This window comes from Bombyx mandarina, chromosome 10, assembly GCF_030267445.1.
Source record: "Bombyx mandarina strain Sakado chromosome 10, ASM3026744v2".
NCBI lineage: Eukaryota > Metazoa > Arthropoda > Insecta > Lepidoptera > Bombycidae > Bombyx > Bombyx mandarina.
In genome coordinates, this window is record NC_143217.1 from 3,627,952 (window position 1) to 3,649,669 (window position 21,718).

A 21,718-nucleotide genomic window follows, 5' to 3' on the forward strand; every position below is an offset into this window, starting at 1 on the left:
TAAATTTCATCACTTGTTGAATGTCAAAGCATGCTGATTCCAATCACGGATCAAAAAATGCACAGATTTGAAAATAACCGGCGTAACACAAACCTTTGGGCCTATTTGATTATTTTAGTCTATACGTACTAAGCTTGCTCAAATCACGTCACCCAATCACGTAGGTATCATGTATGCGATTTACAGAATAATTAAATCAATAGCCGGCCAGTTTCAATCCTAGTAGGTACTTCTGGAATTTTTTTATTTCTGAAATGGTTGGACGAGCTCACAGCCCACTTGTTGTTAAGTGGTTACTGGAGCCCACAGACATCTACAACGTAATGCCGCCACTCACCTTGAGATATGAGTTCTAAGCTCTCAGTATAGTTACAGCAGCCGCCCAACCCTTCAAACCGAAACGCATTCCTGCTTCACGACAGAAATAGGCAGGGCGGTGGTACCTACTCGTGCGGACTCACAAGTCGTCCTACTACCAGTATGAAAATATGAAAATACCCAATACCGCTGATCCATGTTAATTTCTCGAAAACCCTTTGAGTTTGAAAAAATAACTTACCGAACTATCAAGCCCAAGTGTAAGCAGCATCATGAAGAATATAAGCGCCCAAAACGTTGATCCTGGCATCGTAGCTATAGCCGCCGGGTACACCACGAAAACTAGTCCCGGGCCTTCGGTTGCGACGTCCTGAACGTCTCTGCCCGAAGCGTGCGCCATGTAGCCGAGCACGCTGAAGATCACGAAACCAGCGACGAAAGACGTTGCGGAATTTATGACGCTGGTCAAAATGGCGTCTCTGTAAAATATGGCGGATGTTAACAGAAATTGCGATACTTTAAGACAAATATTTTTTTTGTGTACGGAAACTAGCGACATCTTGTAGCGGATACCCCTAAACTTATATGTTGTTAAAGTTAAAACATTTCATTATTGTTTAATTAGCTAAGCACAGAAAATAAAAAAATTATTAATCATACTAGTCTTTAGTTTTTATAGACAAATTAATTAAATTGTACAATTTGTAGTTTCTGAAAATTTACAAAATCCTTCATTAACAATAAAATATACGTTAGGTAATATGTTACTGCCATCTACAGGAGCAATGAGAAACTAAACGAAGCGAAGCCATCTAGTGGCTGACGGCCGTAAATATTTTTCTGAGTTCTTGAGTTGCCCATCTATAACTAATTTATGTGTATTATCTATGGATGTTAATGTTAAAATCAATAATACAGTATTACAAATTGTAATTTTTCCCCGCCTTTATTTTATGTTCATCACAAGTTCACATTATAACTTTCATAATTTCTATATTTTATTCTCTACTAATGAACGTTTTAGTAAGTATATTCATATTGATGAGTTAACTACATAAAAATATTTTTCCCTTACGAGTATTTATCCCGCCAAATCAGAACTTAGCACTAATTTAAGACCAAGACTAATTTAAAACCAAAATCTATATAGAGGGCATATATTTATTGATGACTGGGTTTGTTGTGTCGTCATCTTTTTAGTGTCCGTTTTCTATCTCGTCGCAAATTTATGATTACTGTTTTAAAAGGCAGGAGGAACGTTATTCCAATAAAATTAGAACTTTGACTTGGGCCTTGGTACTTAATTTCTGTGTACAGTCAATAACAGCTTCATAAATATGATTTCCTCACATTTCTGACCAATTATATCAATAAAACCAATAGGCTTCCTTTGGGGTTAATTACGTACTTGTACACGTTGTTGTGGTACTTGTTGTACGATGCATAAGCCAAGAGCACTCCAAAGCCCGGTCCAAGAGAAAAGAAGACTTGAGTAGCTGCGTCCACCCACACCTTAAATATACAAATATTGTTATATAAATTGTGGATTTAGCTGCAGATCAGAAGACCGGTAAGGCATTGTATTATGATTGGCTCATTGAGATCCATTTTGTATTTAAGTACCTATATAATCAAAATGTTATCACGAAAAACGTCAACAAATTAGTACATTCCGGGCATAAAAGCTAACCATCACATGACGTCATCATTTGGGTACTTTGATGAAGGTACTCGACGCACTCTAGTCATGTGCCGTAATCGAAAAAACACTTAATCTTTTTTTAAATGATAAAAATTTTCCCGAAGATAGGTAACGAGAATGCGACACTGGTAACATTAAGTTTCTGCTGCGTCCTGTATCATTCTTCTGTCCTGTAGATGCGAAGCACTGCTCTTGACTAGGGCCAGTGTTGGCACACTCTCTCAGGTAAAGCCCAGGAGTTCATCTACCAGACATAATGTAGCTGGTATAGTTCCTTAGGCTACCAGAGAACAGATAGGAAAAAAGAAGTCCACATAGATTTTCCTATGTAGCACTTATTCATAAACCTGTTGGTTTGAATTGTTTCTGCTACGAATTCACCTTTCCATTTAACAGCTATCCACTGTACCAATGCAATTGTAAGTAGATAAGGATTTAATTTGATTGATTGTCAATGATTTGAAAAGCCCTGTGCGGGTTAACATACAAAAAATAGTATGGTTAGATTTGATTTTTGCCATTCATGAACTTGGCTGTCGTATATATTTCAACGTATCCACATTAAATACCATTCATGAATTCGCGCTAATGATGTTTTTTTTTTAAATGTATGTCTATATTTGAATTCTGATACTACTCGCATCACACGATTCGAGTTAACGTTTAGGCTACGAATGATTCGGATCACGCATGTTGTCTGTGTGGCGTTATTGGAAGACAAGTTAATGATTATGGTAACATTTTTATTCTAAAACCCGTGATGACATAGTTTTTATTCAAACGATGACAGATGCTAATCAGCCTTTTATTCGATTTAAAAAAACTCGAATCTAATACCTGCGGTTGAGTTATAGCTTCAAAGTTCGGACTCAGGTAGTATTGGATTCCGGTCGCCGATCCAGGGAGGGTGATACCACGAACCAAGAGTATCAAAAGAACAGCGTACGGAAAGAGTGCTGTGAACCAAACAACCTGAAACGCAATGATAAAGCTTCCTTATTAAGCCGATAGCGAAAATATAACACAAACTTTAGTTAATGTGTAGATTGAAAAAACCATTCTTTTTTTTTATTGCTTAGATGTGTGGATGAGCTCACAGCCCACTGATGTTAAGTGGTTACTGGAGCCCATAGACATCTACAACGTAAATGCGCCACCCACCTTGAGATATAAGTTCTAAGGTATCGGTATAGTTACAATGGCTACTCCTACCCTTCAAACCGAAACGCATTACTGCTTCACGACAGAAATAGGCGGGGTGATGGTACCTATCCATGCGGACACAAGAGGTCCTACCACCAGTAAATACGCAAATTATGATTTTGCGAGTTTGTTTTTTATTACACGATGTTATTCCTTCGCCGTGGAAGTCAATCGTGAACATTTGTTAAGTACGTATTTCATTAGAAAAATTAGTACCCGAGTGCGGAATTCGAACACCGTTGCATCGCTAGATACGAATGCACAACGTCTTATCCTTTAGGCCACGGCAGCTTCTTCAGGGAAATAACGATACCTAGGAGGTTTGGAATGTGATTGATGATTACTTTTCCAGAAGTGCTGATTCCCTTCCACAAGGAGAAGTAGCAGATGACGTAGACGGCCAATAAACACAGCGCCATATCCCATTTTACAGAACCAAGGTCGTGCAGCCCCTCGCTGCCTTGCAGTTCTAAAATCGCGCGGCTACAAAAGAAATCATATTCATTAAATTGCTATAATTTTTCCCTCGTTAAGGAAGAGAATAGTTACAGATTAACAAAAGAACACAATTTTATAGCTAAGCGGGACCACAAGAAAATCCTGATAATTAAACCAAGTCTCTCAAAAACCATTATCACAATTAGGTATTCCAAGCAAAATAACTAGCATCAGTAATTGAACGGTCTTTAAGACATTATAACAGTGAGAGAAACATATATATAGCAAAGTAACAAAAATATTCCAGATAAAATGAAGTCACATTACAATGTTTTCCAATAGCAGAATGATTCTTTAAATAAACAAATTTCTTCAAAAATGTTTTTTTTTTGTTAAAAACTCACTTGAAATATTCCGAAGCAGCAGAAGTGTACGGTGTTGTCGGAACGATTCCCAAACTTGCGGACGTGGTATTGCGTATACGTGTGCGATTAACGTCCCAAATGGCTTCGAACTACAGACAGATCCGCCAGTTAAAACATAATTATTCTTAACACGTCGAACGCGAAACTAGAAACCATGTTTAGCCCAGTGGAACGCGGCTAAAAACCTGTGACCGCCAATAAGTCGAGTCTAGGGGGCAACGGCGCGGTCAAAATGTGTCTGCCCTTTGACATATCTCGGAAAATAAGGAGTAGTCACTGTTTCCCTAAGTCGCCCATTATTTTTGAATCATTTCTTGACATTATTTGCGAAAAAACACCTTAAATATTTTTAGATGATGCTTGATATATTGATGCGGCCCTAGTGGAAAATGTGCCGTGGACACATGATGTCCGTCGTGGCGTTCAACGTGTTAAGATATTATACTATAGAATTTAAAATGCTTTATGACCTTTAAATTATTGGTATACCCGATCAAATCTATTATTATCCCACTATTTATTTCCATTAATCAAATATTACTTGTATAATTTTTGTAAAGCAGTCATTTTAATTAAAAATATTGCTTTAGCTCGATGCGAGTAGCGAATTTTGCAGCCCACCTGATTTTGAATTACCGGAGTCCACAGACATCAGAAATGCTAACACAAACACAAACAACCATCCTGAGACATTATTCAATGTTATTCTTTCATTTCGAAAGTTTTCCGTGAACACATGTCAATATTTCCATAGAAATTACTATATCCTTACTATCTTATAGTATCTACAAATTTTGTATAGCTTAGACAGGTGCCTGCAGGTACGACTGCCTCACCCTTCAAACTGAAACACATTACTGATTCACTGCAGAAATAGACAGTGTTGCTACCTACGCGTGCGGGCCCTAAAAACACCCAGCTACCAGTCAAACCCTAATTCCTGGAAGAAAATTTCTTATTTATACGCAATTTCTGACCGGTCGGCAGGCAGGCGTGTTCCATTCGTTGTCGCAGTTGGTCCAAGGTAGCATAGTCGTGAAAGAGGCGAAGAAGAAACGCAGTGCCCAAGCGATTATCACGTTGTAGTAAAAGTCCACGTAGAACGCGATCAGGACGACAGCATAACCGATTCCTAAACACCAAACGGTTTTTAAATTAGTTAAAACTAGCGACCCGCCCTCGCTTCGCTTCGGAAACTATAATTTATTATTGATTTCTCCACTATTTAATGGATGTTATCATACATGTAAACCTTCCTCTTCAATCACTCTATCTATTAAAAAAACTGCATCAAAATCCGTTGCGTAGTTTTAGAGATTTAAGCATACATAAGGACAGACAGATATAGGGACAGAGAAAGCGACTTTGTCTTATATTATGTAGTGATGATGCATAAGATAAGTGACAGTACTGCGTGGCTAATTAAAAATGCTAGTTTGATAAAAATCGTTTCCTTTCAAAGTAACTCCTTGTGTTTCTCAACGAACTGTTTTTCTAATGTTTGTCTAAACGATGTAGTGGCTTCCAAAGCGCACAAACATCACAATCTGAACGTTGTTGTCCACCTTGAGACATGAACTCAAAGGTTCAACTGTATTGCACAACGGATATCCTACCCTTCAAACTGGAACGCATGATTGCTCCGCGACAGAAACATGCAGGATGATGTCACCCACATATGAGGGATGACAATACAGCTGTAGAGATCACTAACAAATGCTGGGAGGCCATCGCAGTACGCTGGTAAATACTCAGAGAAAGCTGCTACCCGTTATCCAGTAAACACATTAGTCACCTTCTACAACACCATAATATAGTCATTGGATTTCAGTACAAATTAAATTATCTCTATTTATTCATTATGATCACTTCCTATGATAGTTTTTTTTTGTCCTTCGTCTGCTTGGCACAAAATGTTAACAGTCTTTATTTTGATTCCATAAAAACTACCATTTTATTTTACGACGAGTCTGTCAGTCTATTTGTCTATCTGATGTCAAATTCTTGGTAACCGTAGAATATGAATTTTGGTAAATCAAAATAATAGCAAACGCTATATTATCGTCTCCAAATACAAAATATCTCCTGATATCTCACAGCTTATCTACTCGTAAGAAATAATTTTTAGCAACATAAACTTAATATTTCTAGGAGCACTCTTGAAATATCGGACCAAATCAACCTAAGTCGTAAGTCCATTACAACGAAAAAATCGCACTCAATCCCTCCAGGCACCTTTCCACTCCATTACGTATTTTATTTCTACTGGAAAATCAGGGGCACTCAGCGTCGCGACGTGACAATCGAGTGAAATGAAATCAACGAGCATAAGCCTCGGGAATCAGGCGGATCCTTTTGAGAGCGTATGGAGCACTTAAGGGGGCCGGAATGGTGTCAATTAGGGAGCTAAGTGAAGCGGCCGCAATTGCGTCTTGTAGTTTACATAAAAAATCGTATAACTTGATTTTTTGTTGTTACAATTTTACCTTTTTCTGTTCGATCTATCTGGTGTTTATTTAAAAAAAAAGTAATATAAGATAAAGTTCTAAACAAATAAACTTGGAGTGTAACTATCACAGTTTATAAAACTTAAATATCAGTACGTCACATTCTGTAGAGCGTTCTTAACTTTACAAAACAAAAATGTAACTCCGATTGTCTGAAATGTAAGTGGTCCGATGCCATAATTCAGGATCTACAGGCATTCCCCACTTAACACCGCCATTCTGCGGTAAGTACCTATGACTCGCTTGAGCTCATAAATCTTTAATGTTCGTTGGGCACGTGATACACTATTTCAATTTCAGAAATGAAATTTTTATTCGAAAAGCGTGACCAAAGCCTTTTGTTTGCTTAAAAAAGAATTCTTTAATAATTTGGCACACAATATAGACAATCTATTACTTTAGATTCTAGATTTATCAGCATCAAGCTGAAATTTTATTTTATGCTATGGCTCTCACAACACGTACTTTATCCAGCTGCGAATTGAAAATAAATTTGTCAAAGATTAGCTTCGATCGGAAATCGAACCCGCTACTCTTGATGCACTAATCAGAGCTGTTAACCATTGAAGCAGCGAGATATTTAAGTTCAAACTATTTAAAATAAATTACTTTAGAAAAATATTCAGTAAGCACATTACACGTACATTTCTCTGTTTTTCACATCACATGTAAGATAATACAGCTTTCGCTGGCTCTGTTTAAAGGCCAGTTTACAAATATCACGAAGGTAGCTTATATCTAGTTCGGCATTAAAAACAAATTTATATGACATGAGAGACGACTTTGAAGTTTACCTTTGAAAAGCGGGACAAGCCTGCCCCAGCAGGTGATGGCACCCTTCCTGTGAAATTGTCCCAGCGCCAACTCCATGTAGAAAAGTGGAATTCCACCCACTACCAGCATGATGCAGTATGGCACCAAAAACGCACCTGTTTCATCATGGTCTGATTAGTAACTTAACACCAATTAGATGTGAACTTAACAATTTCCAGTTCCAGGCCGGACGGTATTCCGGCCGGACAATACGGACAATTATATAGGTATATCCACAATATCGCATTAAATTTGCTCGGTTACATCCGAGCAATATTGAAATTCCTAAAATAGTTTTTTCCGAACTAAAAACGAATGAAGTAAAAGAAATAACAAAGTACCTCCCTGTGGCAAGTTGCATTGGAGATATAATCCAAGGAGGGTTGACGTAGAGCACATGTTAAACCCCTATGCAATGTGATAAGAAGACACGCTGTGCTGATCTCACATAATGTGGGATAAGGGCAGAGAAGAAAAAGCTTCCTTCCGTTTTGAATGTGATTACTGACAATGCGTTGATGACTCCGGTCACGGTCCTCATCGAACCTGTCGCTTGCAACGAAGGGCTCGACGAGCGAATTAACCCATAGACACAGCCCACCGAGTTTCTCGCCGGATCTTCTAAGTGGGTCGCGTTTCCGATCTGGTGGTAGATTCTGCGAAGCACCGCTCTTGCTAGGGCCAGTGTTAGCAACACTTCCGGTTTGAGCCCCGTGAGCTCACCTACATGTTAGGGTGAAGCTGAAATAGCCTCTCAAGGCTATCAGCATAGGTAGGAAAAAAAATACGTTGATGAAAAATTACCTACTTTCGTCCTACGAATAAAAAGAATCCTTGAATGATTCTTTCGAAAAACTTCAAGGACAATAAACAATTTTCGATAAAAAAAATTCGATCACCTCCCCGGGGAGGTACCAAGCTATCATGCAGACTAATTTGCCAATAATTTTAAATCTCAGGCGGCAAAGCAGAACTGGGCGATGCAAATTGTGCGATAATTGCCCTTTAAGACTCTCGGTATTAACTTTCAATAGCCTTTTAGCAAAGTTGAGACGATTCTACGCAATTTACAGTAAAATACCAGCCACAGTGTATAATTAAGCTTACAGACACTTAAACAACAGTAACGGCATTGTCTTGACATAGTCTTAAATGATATTCCACGACAATTATATTGTAGTAAAAGTTGTTTATTATATCGACTCTATTTTGATAATCGTTAGATTTTTCGGAGGCGTAAGCTATGTATGCCTAATATGCCATTAAATTAGAGCAAAGTTATAAAATAATTGTCGTTGGTTTTTGACGCGTATTTAAATTTTCTAGTTATTCGGACGTCTAGAAAAAGTAGAAATTGAAGTTCAAAGATTACGTTCAAAGTCATACGTACATACATACACGCCAAGCTAATAAAAGCGTGCTAATTATGTAGGCCATCCTGCATATTCCCGCGGCAAAACACCACGCAAATTCCACCACCCACAGTGAGAGATTAGATTATTTCAATTGTGCACTATAGTCACTGACTCACCCTTGAAATCAGAACACCGGAACGCTTCGTGCGAGAAATTGCTTGTATGCATGCAAAATACCTTACTGCGTATTTAAGATATGAACTGAGGAGTTAGGTAGCTACTAAGGTCGGATAAAGGTTACTATCTAATGGTGACTGGTCATATTTTACCTGTGATGGGCGAGCCATTTAATTCCTCAAATCTGTTGCTTTATATTACGGGTTTCAGACGATTAAGAAAATTATCAAGACGACATTATATTTAAGCTAATTGGAGCTTAGTGTGGCCAATCCATTGAGTTTAGGACAGTAGTGCATATAGGTACATACACCTTACGAGAAGATAAAACAATAATAATCAGTGTGAAATTCTATATTAGGCATATTGGTGTAATATAGATATAGATCTATTATTTGTATGCATACTTGATTAAATGTGCATCCTTTGTAACTTTTCAACTATAACTCTAAAAACTTAGTGAAGAGTTAGAAATTTGTATGAAAAAAAAATCATACAAATTACGGTGTACAATTTTTGAGAAATGGTGTGCATTTTGTTAACTTTGAAATTTATCCATGTCCATTCCAGCTTCGGTGGACTTCAATGTGCGTGGGCCGATACGCGTCAGACCAGTATGTTATTGCTATTTTTAAGATTTCATACGAATTAAGGACTTAACTGCAACGGGCATTCCAGATCTAAGAACCAACTTAAATAATTGAATGATTGAGAACATCCGCCAGATAGTATAGAAAGCATACCCGTACGTATGTAGGTATGAGTCTATCCTAAAGTATCAATTATGAACTGTATTTAAATCGCTCCTAACAACGAATACCGTTTGATTTGATAGACCTGTATTGATATAATATGATTTGTAAAAATTAAAAACGATGTGTGATGTCGTGGGACACCGGATAGGAACGAAGTTCCTTATTATAAAAATATTAATTTTAAGTTCTATTCGAGGTATAAAGAAAATAAAACTGGAGATTTTGCAACAACCCCCGGTCATTCGGTAACGTGCGAACTTATTGTGGTACACTTCATTCACGGTTGTTTGCATAAGAGTAAGTGTATTGCGCAAACGAACGCTCTGAGATCGTGGTCAATCTATCTATATATATATAAATGAATTGCTGTTCGTTAGTCTCGCAAAAACTCGAAAACGGCTGGACCGATTTGGCTAATTTTGGTCTTGAATTATTTGTGGAAGTCCAGAGAAGGTTTAAAAGGTAGATAAATATGAAAATGCTCGGAATTAAATAAAAATAACAATTTTATTTTTCCTTTGACATGACGGGGGCGTCGGATGGATTATTTTTGTTTGTTTTAAGTTTATTTTATACAAAAGCTTAGGTCTTTTATTTGTCGATTGAGGCACTACGAAGTCTGCCGGGTCAGCTAGTGAATGATAAAAAATATGTTATTTTTGGTCCGTTATCACAAAGTTAAGACGTACACTGTGTGCATTACTAATAAAAATCTTACGTTACGGACGTTTTTTCCCGTTTGTGTAAGACACAAATCAACGGACTCTATAGTATCTATGATATACAATTTTATTGCAATTGAAAACGTAAATGTCGCCACATTGTTAGTATAAAGTATAGCTTAAGGTCGATCTTCTCAACTGAGATGGAATAATGGCTATCCTAACTTTAAAATAGAACGCATTCTCTCGATGTCATTCAATTCGCAAAGGGAAGCCAAGAGCGGGGATTTATTTTATTGCTTCACGCAACAGGTCAGGGATAAAGTGGATTTGCAAGGAGTTCCAAGATGCCGGGGAGCGCTCTATTCTGTAGCTTTCATTGGAATAATGGACCTTTTTAGCTTATGGATTTTGTTATGGAGCGAAAATGGTATGTAATTTATTGAACAGTATTAAAATAATATGTTATGATTTTTTTAGGATATCTCTTTTATAATTAAAACAGTTTTTACGTTTTATCGTCACGTTTTTAATTGTTATTATAATACTTTGTTACCGATATCGACAGTCCTCCGTGACCATGAATTTTTATTAATAAACTGATGTAAATCTATACTCATATTATAAAGCTGAAGAGTTTGTTTGTTTGAACGCGCTAATCTCAGGAACTACTGGTCCGATTTGAAAAATTCATTCAGTTTTAGATAGCCCATTTATTAAGGAAGGCTATATAGCATCACGTTAAGATAAGAGCAACACTAAAAAATGTTTCAAAATCAGGGTTTTTTTTCCCTTTTGAGAGCTGCTGCTGCGTGCGCTGCAGAAACGGTTAAAGTTTCGCTAAAATAAAATTTTGCGTTATGCCAAAGTAACTATTCCACGCGGACGAAGTCGCGGGAAAAAGCTAGTATTTGAATATATTTTAAAAGGGCGTTAACTTATTCGTTCATGAGGATTTAGGTTGCACTACCGCACAAACAAAGACGATGATTGAGTTGCGTTAATTTCCTTATTTCTTTAATTTTTAAAATGAGCATTTATATATAATATTACTATTGTGGTTTTAATTTTATACAGCACTGTACCTACGCTCGTGCTAGATACTTCAGGGAATGTATCTGGCATAGCACTATTAAGAAAAGTAAATCGGCACGCGAGTGTTTAAAAAAATTATGATTCGTCATACAAAATCATGACTAGTTTGGCTACATCAACATTTAAGTATATTATTTTATAAAAAATAAATTATTATATTATGTGAATTATTTCAGAACCGTTTTCAGTTCAACATTATAAAATAAAATAAAAATATTAGAAAATAAAAAAACCACCTTATAGTCAGAATGTAAATCGAGTTTTCTCCTCTTCGGCGCTAATTAAATAAAATCGTACTAAAGGTACCGTAGGGAGGGAAGCTTAGAGATATTTAATTTAAATTTATTTCTAGGCGAAATCGAATAGACTATTCCCGATGGGAGCCCGGCGGAATCCGGGATGATTGGGTATTACAAGATTACGTTGTGAGACACGTATTAAATCATCGAGGAATTGATATTTATCGAAATTGATCGAGATGATTCATTGATACGACGCAATTTCTAATATCTGGTTTTGCTTGTCTATTTGTTTTGATTTTGCCATCGTATAGATTGACAGGTGATCTCACGGCGTGCACCTAATACCAGGTTGTTATACCATAATTAAATCACTGCCGTTTTAGGTCAGATTTTTTAGTCGTAACTCAATTGCTTCGTTGTGACAGTACTATATACTCTAAAACTCTCCAGAAGTCAAGATATGAATTTAAGAGCAGAACAGAAGCTTACAATATTAAAGACAGATGTTGCGGAAACAATTCGCGGCATCAGATTGGCTTTTCGCTAATTGTAGGTCTAGTAAGAAGATGAAGAGCGCCGGCTTAGTGACGTATATTCGGAGAGGCTATAATGTCCAACAAAGGATAAATATTAATTGAAGACGATAGTAATGCAATAATTTTGAAATGTTTGATGAAGGAATTTTACGGTTTAATAAGCGCGAGATTGAACCGTAAAAATAGTTTTAATTAGCTAAGACACGAGAAAACTGAAGAGAATAGCTAAATGGTAATTTCAAATTGAAATTGAATTAACTGTTTAAAAATTAAAAGCCTTTTTTAAAACATTATGAATGGGGAAAAAAAGTGCTCAGTAACGTTGCGCGTATCCATGCTCATACGTGAATCGAGTGATCGTAATATACTCGTATATTAGTCCTCGACGTCCCACCAACGTGATGGATGGTAGGGGTCGCGTGATTAAGTACAGCCCAAATCAATTAACAGGCCAAATCTCTGTTATGACCCTTTCGAGGAAATGATAAATCATAAACCGAAATATCACTATACACCTACTTGACGCGAGGCAGAGGTTTGTATTCTCTCAAAAAGTATTTCTAATAAAAAAATAATGAATCTAAGAAATAATACGCACATAAGTTTGGTTGCTATTTACTCTAATATCCGGCTTAGATTAGACGGATCAATTATGTACACTAGAGGTCCCGCAGTAGTCGAAATTCCACTATAATTAATTAGAATTGTAAGTTTGTACACTATTATGATGGTATTTTATACAAATTTCGCCAAGACTACACTATAAAAAATATTAACAAAGACAAACAATATTTAATGTATTCTCAATTTGACCACAGACGTCAAGAACAAAAGCTTGACAATAAATAGTATGCATGCGTGTGTGCGTTAAATACATGGTATGTAGTGTGTGTAATGTTTTCTTTATTGATTTAATGTATCTTTTATGCATTATTTAAAAAAAATATTAGCATTGTGCATGACGGCGTTAACGATATTTATGTTATATAGCACGTGCAATAGGAGTGACTCACACAAGCCAGGTGCGCCGGCCGTGTCGTTCCACTCGTAAACAACAGCTGCAACAGAAGTGACTCATAAGCCAGCTGCGCCGGCTAGTATAAAAAGGCGGAACGTGCCTTGAAATGAACATTCGTTCGACTGCGTTTGCCCGGTGCACTTACTATATCGTTGTTACGTTGTGTGATTCAGTGACTGTTGTACGTACTGGTTAAAGTTGGACAAGTGTTAAAGTAAATTGTCAAGTTAACATATTGTTGATTAAATCAGAAACCAAAAGTGACTTCGTTTTACTTGGTGTTCAACAAGATAATATCTACCCTCAAGCTTACATCAGAAGTGAGATCAGGACTCTACTCTCACTGGCGTGACGTGTTTGAACATGTTCGAAGTACAGCAAAAAAAACATGATGCAGATCAGAATACTAGTAGTGGTACGCCACAAGAGCGTGAATGCAGCATACGTAAGTCGTGTAATAAATAACGTCTCTGTTACCTCGATGGAAGATCTGAGCCACGAAGAAATCGTCACATCTTACATTCTGGCTCATGTTGCCCAGTTTGACTGTCGACTTCATCACATGGCATTTACTAACGGAAATACAACACGTAAGAAGCTATTGCAAGAAATTAAGGCAAGTGCAAATCTCAAGTGAAACTTCGATCGCAATAATGGATCTGTCATGACGAGTGGGTAGTTCCGACACGAATCGTTTTTAAGCCAATGACTACTGCTAGAGTTACATGGCACTAGTACAGTAAACCAGGACGTGAGACTGTGAATTGTCGCTGAAATTTTAGAATCTACCCGATTCAATACCAATAACACTACACGTTCGATGACTTCGGGCTCCAGCAAGCAAGCAAACAAGAAAGCAAGCAAGTTTCCGTGGGGAAGAAAAATTGACACATCTGAAGTCGTCGTGACCTGTAAGATAAGACTTCCGGTGCGTTCGTGTCTGGCGATGCGGCGGTGTTCGGGTTCCGCTGGCGGATGCAGGTTTTTCCGGTGAAGTGCGTGCTTGTGCGTGCTTGACAAGTGTTCGTGGTTGGCTTCCTCAGTGTGGGAGTAACATCGTGTAGCCGGAGGTGAGACTTCCGCGGTCGCGGCCCACCCAGTCCGCGAGAACCGGGCAGATCGCCTCGACGGTACGGAGGCCGGCCGACGGGTCCGCCAAACGACAAGACCACGCCTCCAGCACGGACTGCCGATATTGGAGCCCCCGCGCTCCGGCTGCACTTGCGCTAGGGCGCGCTGCCTCGTAGGAGACTGTGAGGTATCATTGAATAACTCTGACTGCGATCGCGCGCTGCCGGCGTCGCAGCGCGGCGACGTTCTCGTGGGTAAGGACGTGGCACCAGACGGATGCTCCGTATAGTGCCATCGACCGCACGGGTACCATCACCCTGCCTATTTCTGCCGTGAAGCAGTGGTGTATTTCGGTTTGAAGGGTGGGGCAGCGGTTGTAACTATACTGAGACCTTAGAACTTCTATCTCAAGGTGTGTGGTGCGTTTACGCTGTGGATGCTATGGGTTCCAGTAACCACTTAACACAAGGTGGGCTGTGAGCTCGTCTACACATTAATACGAAGAGCATAATCAAACGAAATTAGATACGAAGTTTAAAGGGCCGTTTAAAGTAGTTGAAGTATTGGATGGTGTCGATTTAATTTTGACTCTCACACATTCGCTTAAGGCTCGAGCTGCTACTTGCCTCACAAAAATACAGCCTGGTAAGATGTCCTGGCCTACTATTAAAGAGATGCTGACAAAATTATCTAATGATGCAAGACCACTTCGACCTGATTATTAAATTTGAAATGGAAAGCAAAAAGGGACCAGCTGAAGCCGGTATCCGGCTATGGCAACTTATAAAGAAGATTCCCGACGCTAATGTGCCAGAACAAATAGCCACCGGATTTGTTATATCAATACTGTCGCAGTGTGATGAAAGGATCCGTCGGGAATTGAACTCTGTCGTTATTACCACAAAAAATCGTCTATTTCACACATTACGTGGCTTTACCCTCAAAAGAAAAAACGAAGATCCTGATAAAGAACCAAAACGCTCTCGAAGTTTTTTTCCGTGGAAGCTGCCATTTCTGCGGAAAACCTGGGCATCGTGCCGAAGGGTGTTGCGACAGATACTGCTCTCAAACTTTTTTCGATATTCCAGCAAAACCTGAACAACCTCCTCATCCGTGGGGGCCCGGCTCTCGCCTGCAAGTCAGCTGTTACGTGTGCGGTGATGCGAGTCATGTAGCTTCTGGGTGTTCCATGCGCTACAAGAAGAAAAACGACACTGCTCCAGGTGCTGTGGCAGGTGCAACCAGAGACGTCAACGTGTGTTCCAGAGCTTCAGTGTGTTACAGATAAGTGGTTTTGGCTTCCCCTTTATGTTCCATTCAGGGTCAGAATGTAGTCTTATAAAACAAAGTCATAGTAATTTATTCAATGGTAAGCGGTTTCATGAACAAGTCACTCTTTGATCTGAAAGTAACTTAGACCAATCATGATGGCAAGAGCACTTAGGGGATATTCAACTCGCCCTTAATAGTGCACGTTGTCGAGTAACAGGGTTTACTCCAATAGAATAGACGTTTGCCGTTCAGGGTAGTTCACTTGAAATATCTTAAAGTTTCAAAAGAGTGATAATCCCTCTAGATTAGATCTTGATTTAGCACGGTCGAAGACCGGCGAAAACATAAAAAAAAGGGCACAAACAGAAGCTTGGTTTAGTCGAGGCAAAGCTAAAGTCAAACTCTTTTCCGCTGGGGATTTTGTTTTCGTAAGTTGACCAAAAATGTAAAGGTCCCTTCAACATTACTGCAGTTTTGGAAAACGATAGATATAAATTGAGACATGTAAATAGTTCTAATAGAGTGTACAAATTTCCCCATGAAAACTTACGTGAAATACCTCGAGGCCCGTCAGGCCTACTAGAAATTTCTGAAAATTATAGTGACGATGACGTGACGGCGTACACAGATGGGTTAATTAATCTTGTTCATGAAACTGATCTTAATGATGACGACTCTATCACTGACAATAGAAGCGACATTTTTATCCGCAAATAGCGATACTATATCTGTGGGTGGTGATACAATGTCTGTTAGGTCAGGCACCTCGGGTGCAGGTGTTGGAAATGTAGAAAACGATGGTCGGTCTCGCACTATTTCTGAAGAAAGTCCGTATAAATGTTCTAGTCTAAGAAATGTTTCAACAAATGCTACCGTACACGCAGAGTGAAAAAAAAAGAGAGAAAAATGAAAAAAAAAAAAAAAAATTAAAAAAAAAAAGAAAAAATAATTGTAAGTCATTGAAGGGTGTATCCGGTCCAATGACTTGGCTAAAGGGATGTTAATCCGGACTAGCAAAAAAAAAAAAAAAGAGAAAAAAAATGTAGGTCGTTGAAGGGTGTATCCGGTCCAACGACTTGGCTAAAGGGATGTTGATCCGGACTAGCAAAGAAAAAAAAAAAAAAATAAAAATAAAAAAAAAAGAGAAAAAAAAAAAGTGTGAAGTCATTGAAGGGTCTGTCCGGTCCAATGGCTTGGCTATAGGGATTTTCATCCGGACTAGCCACAACAATTAGCTACAGGGATTGCGTTCCGGTCTAGCATTATTCGGTCCAATTCGAAAAACTGAAGAGATAAAGTTAAAAGGGACATACTTACATACCTGAAGAGTTTTAAATGAACTGACCCAGGTATATAAGCAGTCAGTATTTATAGCCAGTATAGGATTTTCTGAAGAATTATGCGAACCGAACCGTACTAGATTGTTAATATCATAGACCACGTTTTAAGTTGCATCCGTTAATGTCAGGATGAACGAACACGTTTGTTGTTCACAGACATACCATAAGAATGCGCGCACGAGGACGAGCGCACGTCAGTATGGCCGTGACGGCGTTAACGATATTTATGTTATATAGCACGTGCAATAGGAGTGACTCACACAAGCCAGGTGCGCCGGCCGTGTCGTTCCACTCGTAAACAACAGCTGCAACAGAAGTGACTCATAAGCCAGCTGCGCCGGCTAGTATAAAAAGGCGGAACGTGCCTTGAAATGAACATTCGTTCGACTGCGTTTGCCCGGTGCACTTACTATATCGTTGTTACGTTGTGTGATTCAGTGACTGTTGTACGTACTGGTTAAAGTTGGACAAGTGTTAAAGTAAATTGTCAAGTTAACATATTGTTGATTAAATCAGAAACCAAAAGTGACTTCGTTTTACTTGGTGTTCAACAAGATAATATCTACCCTCAAGCTTACATGCACTTCTTCTCTATATTCTCTAAAGTGTGGAAAATTTCATACTCCTCCGTCCGCGCAATTTTCATAAAAAGGGATACAAAGTATTTGCTTCACGTATTAATATATAGATATTATTATGTAATATAACTGTTGTGTTGCGTATTTGTTACGGTTGTTTACTAAGTACGTAATCACACGTAATATCTCTCTAGCGCCTTGTATTTATTTTGTCTTGTAGTACCTAGTAGTATAAGTTTTATAGTGACTTGGCATTAGTAATAAAACCTATTTCGTTTTTACCGATTTAAAATTATTTATACCTATTTCGTATTAGCCTGATAATCGAAATTCGAGCTGTATAATGTTTATGATTTATTACATACAAACATTGGTGAAGAAGTTCATGAATTAAAAAAAAAACAAGAAAACCGTGTAAAAACTGAAGAAAAGCATACATAGCCTCTTGTCTCTGATTCGTTATATTTAGATATTTGTTTATTACTTACGGTACGGAGTATCATTAGTACCTACGAGAAGATATCTTCATAGTGTCTACCCCTGCCGCGAAACAACAATGCGTTCCAGTCTGAAGGGCGAGACATCTGGTATGCAATACCATTAAAACTTCCACCTCATATCTCGTGATGTCTACGGTATCCTGTAAATCAGTGATTCTCAACCACTGTGCCGCGGCACTTTTGTGTGCCGCCAAATTTTGCAAATATATAATAATGTTAATATTATTAAATTATATCATTTAAAAAGAAAAATATTTTTAACATGAATATATATTGAAATCCACAAAAAAATAAATTATTTTATTATTTGCTTTGCAACGCGGTTTTTCTTAGTGCCAAATTATGATGAAGCGGCGTGCATTAACAACAAGTACCTAAGCCTTGAGCACGTTCTTAGATTTGGAACAGTATAAAAATTGCAACACAGCATTCCTCATGAATATTATAACTTTTCTCTTTGTCTCAACAAAGAATGCACCTACCACAATACTCTCTACACAGAACTTGGTTACCTGACAGAGAATGTCTTAGGGATTAGGTCTGCCACTGTACTTTTGTGCATAAGTTGAATAAAATAAATAAATGCCTACATATCGTCTTTTCGCATTAAAAGTATACAATTTCCAAAAATATTCGAAATTGAGTTAATATGCGGAATCATTTGGTATCACCAGTATTTTTCTCATAAATACTGTCAAAAGAGCGTAGTTTAGTTTTAGTTTTTTTTTTTTTAATTTACCTATACATATTTTGACTACTATTAACAAAATTAATACATAATTTATCTTACTTTAAAAGACAGATAATGTAACTGGTAAAAAATGAAAAACAAATGCTGCAAAGATGATTAATATTAAAAATATCTCATGTTAAAACACTCTCCTGTAAAATTAGTAAGTTTTGAAATGATACAGTTTTAATGCGAAGAGACGATATGTACATTCACAGTGTGAGGTTTTAAAATATTTTCAAAAGTATTTTGAAATCGTTAATGGTCTTGAAGCAAGATCACGTTTCGGCAGTATCGCGCGAATTGACGTTTAATTTTATAAAGTCTGGCGCGTCCTCTCCGAGATGACCTCCGCACTCTCCATCATCTTATTACCCTCTCCCATTATTGCGTTACTAATTTTCCTGAACATCGAGGAGCTAACGAAGTTTCTCGGATCGTAAAGGGAGCGTTTTGATTGTCAATTACTGGCTCTTGGACGGCAAAGGGTACCGGCTCGCTCAAAGCACTGCCTAGGATGTAATTAGCGTGTGGGTGAAACTTTACTTTGTGAACGAACGCGACTTGTTCGGCTTCTATTTCGTACAGCGATGCGCCGAAACAATTATTCGGAAGACTATTACCTAAAATGCGTTAAAGACAATTTCACCAATTTATTCAACAGAACATTAAAACAAATATTAGAAAGACGCAGCCAAGATATAGACCGAGACCTAGAATAATATAGCCTTAGGGTACAGAGTACGTTGTTACGAACTATGAAAAGAAAAATATTACTCTGCTTCTAATGTCAACTTGACATTTATTTTTAATCTATTATTTTTCATTTTTAGAGATTTTTTATTTCTTGCATTTGTACGCTTATTTATTTTGTATAATTATTTTTAATATGTCCGACGAAAGTAAATCTAACGATGGAGACGTGGTCGAAACAGAAACAATTTTTGTGGGCGAACCAAAAAGTTCAAGTGAAGATCCTCCGATGAGTGAATGGTCATCCCTGGTTATAGTTGTTCCGGAGGAAAACAAAAAAAGGCTATTACATTCAAAAGGTCTATACTCTGCTGGGAGCGGTGAACTATGTGGAAAGTATATTTGCTTGTCCGACAGTGTTGTACCTATTCACCCTTATTACAACTATCCCGCTGTCAGTGATCCAGGTCTCATCGAAGCTATATTAGTGCCCGAAAAGCCTGTAATTTATGCTGACGATGGCTACGATTTCTATATGGCGCTGTGTCAAGAAATGAATTTGTGTCCAGTCGGTCTGTTCTACCGAAATTTAGAGAATGAAGAAATCACTATTAGTTATTATGGGTTGAATCCATCAGGTGTGCGACCAATGGCAATGGCCTTGCAATATAACAAATCCGTCAAACGGTTCGACCTAACAGACAATTTTCTGAACGATGATGCCTCTTATCATTTAGGACAAATGTTGAATTCTAACACCACATTAGAGGAGTTAACTTTAGTTGGTTGTCGAATAGGTGCATCAGGAATGTTTCAGTTGGGTGCGGGCTTGACTGTAAATCAGACATTGATCAAATTGAATATATCAAGGAACAACATCGGTGAAGAAGGAGGGATACATTTGGCAAACCAGCTACTTAATGGCGCTGTAGTACGTTGTGTTAATTTAAGTAATAACCAATTAGGTAGACAGGCTGCACTAGCGCTTGCAGAGGCTTTTAATTTTAGTAATAAACTGACTCATCTTGATTTATCATGGAACAATTTCTTCCACACACCTTCCACGGTAAAAATGTTGGATGCGCTGTCACAAAGTACAGTTTTAGAAGAATTGAATCTGGGACGCAATTCTCTGGAAGGGGAACGCATTGCTGATTCCATCCAGAAAATCATCCTAATTCCTACACTCAAAACATTGGATTTGAGCAATAATAGATTTCAAGGAGAAGCAATATGTTCCATTTCATCGAACTTATACAGAGCCAAGAAACTGACAACTTTAAATTTATCTCAAAATCCACTCGCCCCAGAAGACGCACTACTCCTTTTGGAGAAGATGTTAAAACCAAGGGTCAAAATAGAAAATTTGTTACTTGAAAATATAAATGTCAATAAACAATTCATGGCGTGTTTGTCGAGAGTGATGAAAATGAAATCTCGTAAAAATTTCACAGTGAAATATGGGATAGTTTTACAAAACTGGTCGGTGGTTGGGCCCGATGCACGAGAACTGGTCTTACTAAGAGCTGATTATCTTGGAAAAATCAACAAAAGACATAAAAAAGACGTCGCTTTATTCTTTTTACAATTAAACAAGGAATTTTCTAAGCCTGTTCCTGTCAAGGATATAACCGACCGCATCGCAGATGAGAAAATACCCATAGATGAGGGTCTGATCTCAGAGTTATCAGTCCTATTTCCTGGAGGAAAATCTGCAAAGACAAAATGTGTAAACATGCAATTAGTCTGTGACTATTTGCAGCGATTGTGGCCCGAGAGGAAACTACCACCTACCCCACCGGTAGAACCTGAACCGGAACCGGAACCCGAACCCTTACCACCTGTTCCAGTGCCAAAAGGAAAAAACAAGAAAAAGCCATAACATTTACGGAATTTTGATAGAATTTATTTCATTGTATTTGGACTCATTTACGTTTTGTTAAGTTTTATATTTTAAATATTTGTGATTCTCAATATTAATTTATTTCACTTTATCTTGAAGCCTATAAACTACCTACATAAAGTATTATGAATAGTAATCCAGAAACAGCGTCTCAGAACTGTAAAGCGGATCTCATTTGATTCAGTTCCGGTTGCTCTCTCAACTGAACGTTGACCGCGCCTCGAGCCACTTATTTCCGTTTCCACAAACGGCTTTCGCTAAACGCTATGCTTTTATTGTTATATCACAAACAAACTTCACAAAATAATAAATAATCTGTTTTACATAGCACCATCCCTAACCTGTTTTCATTTGATATCAAGATAAAAATACTTTGAAAACGTTA

At 37.9% G+C, this 21,718-nt stretch overlaps 2 protein-coding genes across 2 annotated transcripts in view; one reads left to right on the top strand and one right to left on the bottom strand.

The window, feature by feature from the left end:
* Window positions 1–21,718, bottom strand: part of DAT (Sodium-dependent dopamine transporter) — a 31,573-nt gene that overhangs the window by 3,773 nt on the left and 6,082 nt on the right. Inside the window, exons 3-9 of the mRNA XM_028182272.2 lie at window positions 7,388–7,522; window positions 5,064–5,218; window positions 4,066–4,175; window positions 3,568–3,706; window positions 2,858–2,992; window positions 1,727–1,830; window positions 560–797 (exon numbers count right to left, since the gene is read on the bottom strand). Of these exons, the coding sequence (XP_028038073.2) occupies window positions 560–797; window positions 1,727–1,830; window positions 2,858–2,992; window positions 3,568–3,706; window positions 4,066–4,175; window positions 5,064–5,218; window positions 7,388–7,522 (1,016 nt within the window). The remainder of the gene's footprint in view (window positions 1–559; window positions 798–1,726; window positions 1,831–2,857; window positions 2,993–3,567; window positions 3,707–4,065; window positions 4,176–5,063; window positions 5,219–7,387; window positions 7,523–21,718) is intronic.
* Window positions 19,526–21,393, top strand: LOC149502133 (uncharacterized). Its single transcript, XM_089730210.1, has one exon. It carries the CDS (start codon window positions 19,627–19,629, stop codon window positions 21,310–21,312), a length of 1,686 nt encoding a protein of 561 aa, XP_089586336.1. The 5' UTR covers window positions 19,526–19,626; the 3' UTR covers window positions 21,313–21,393.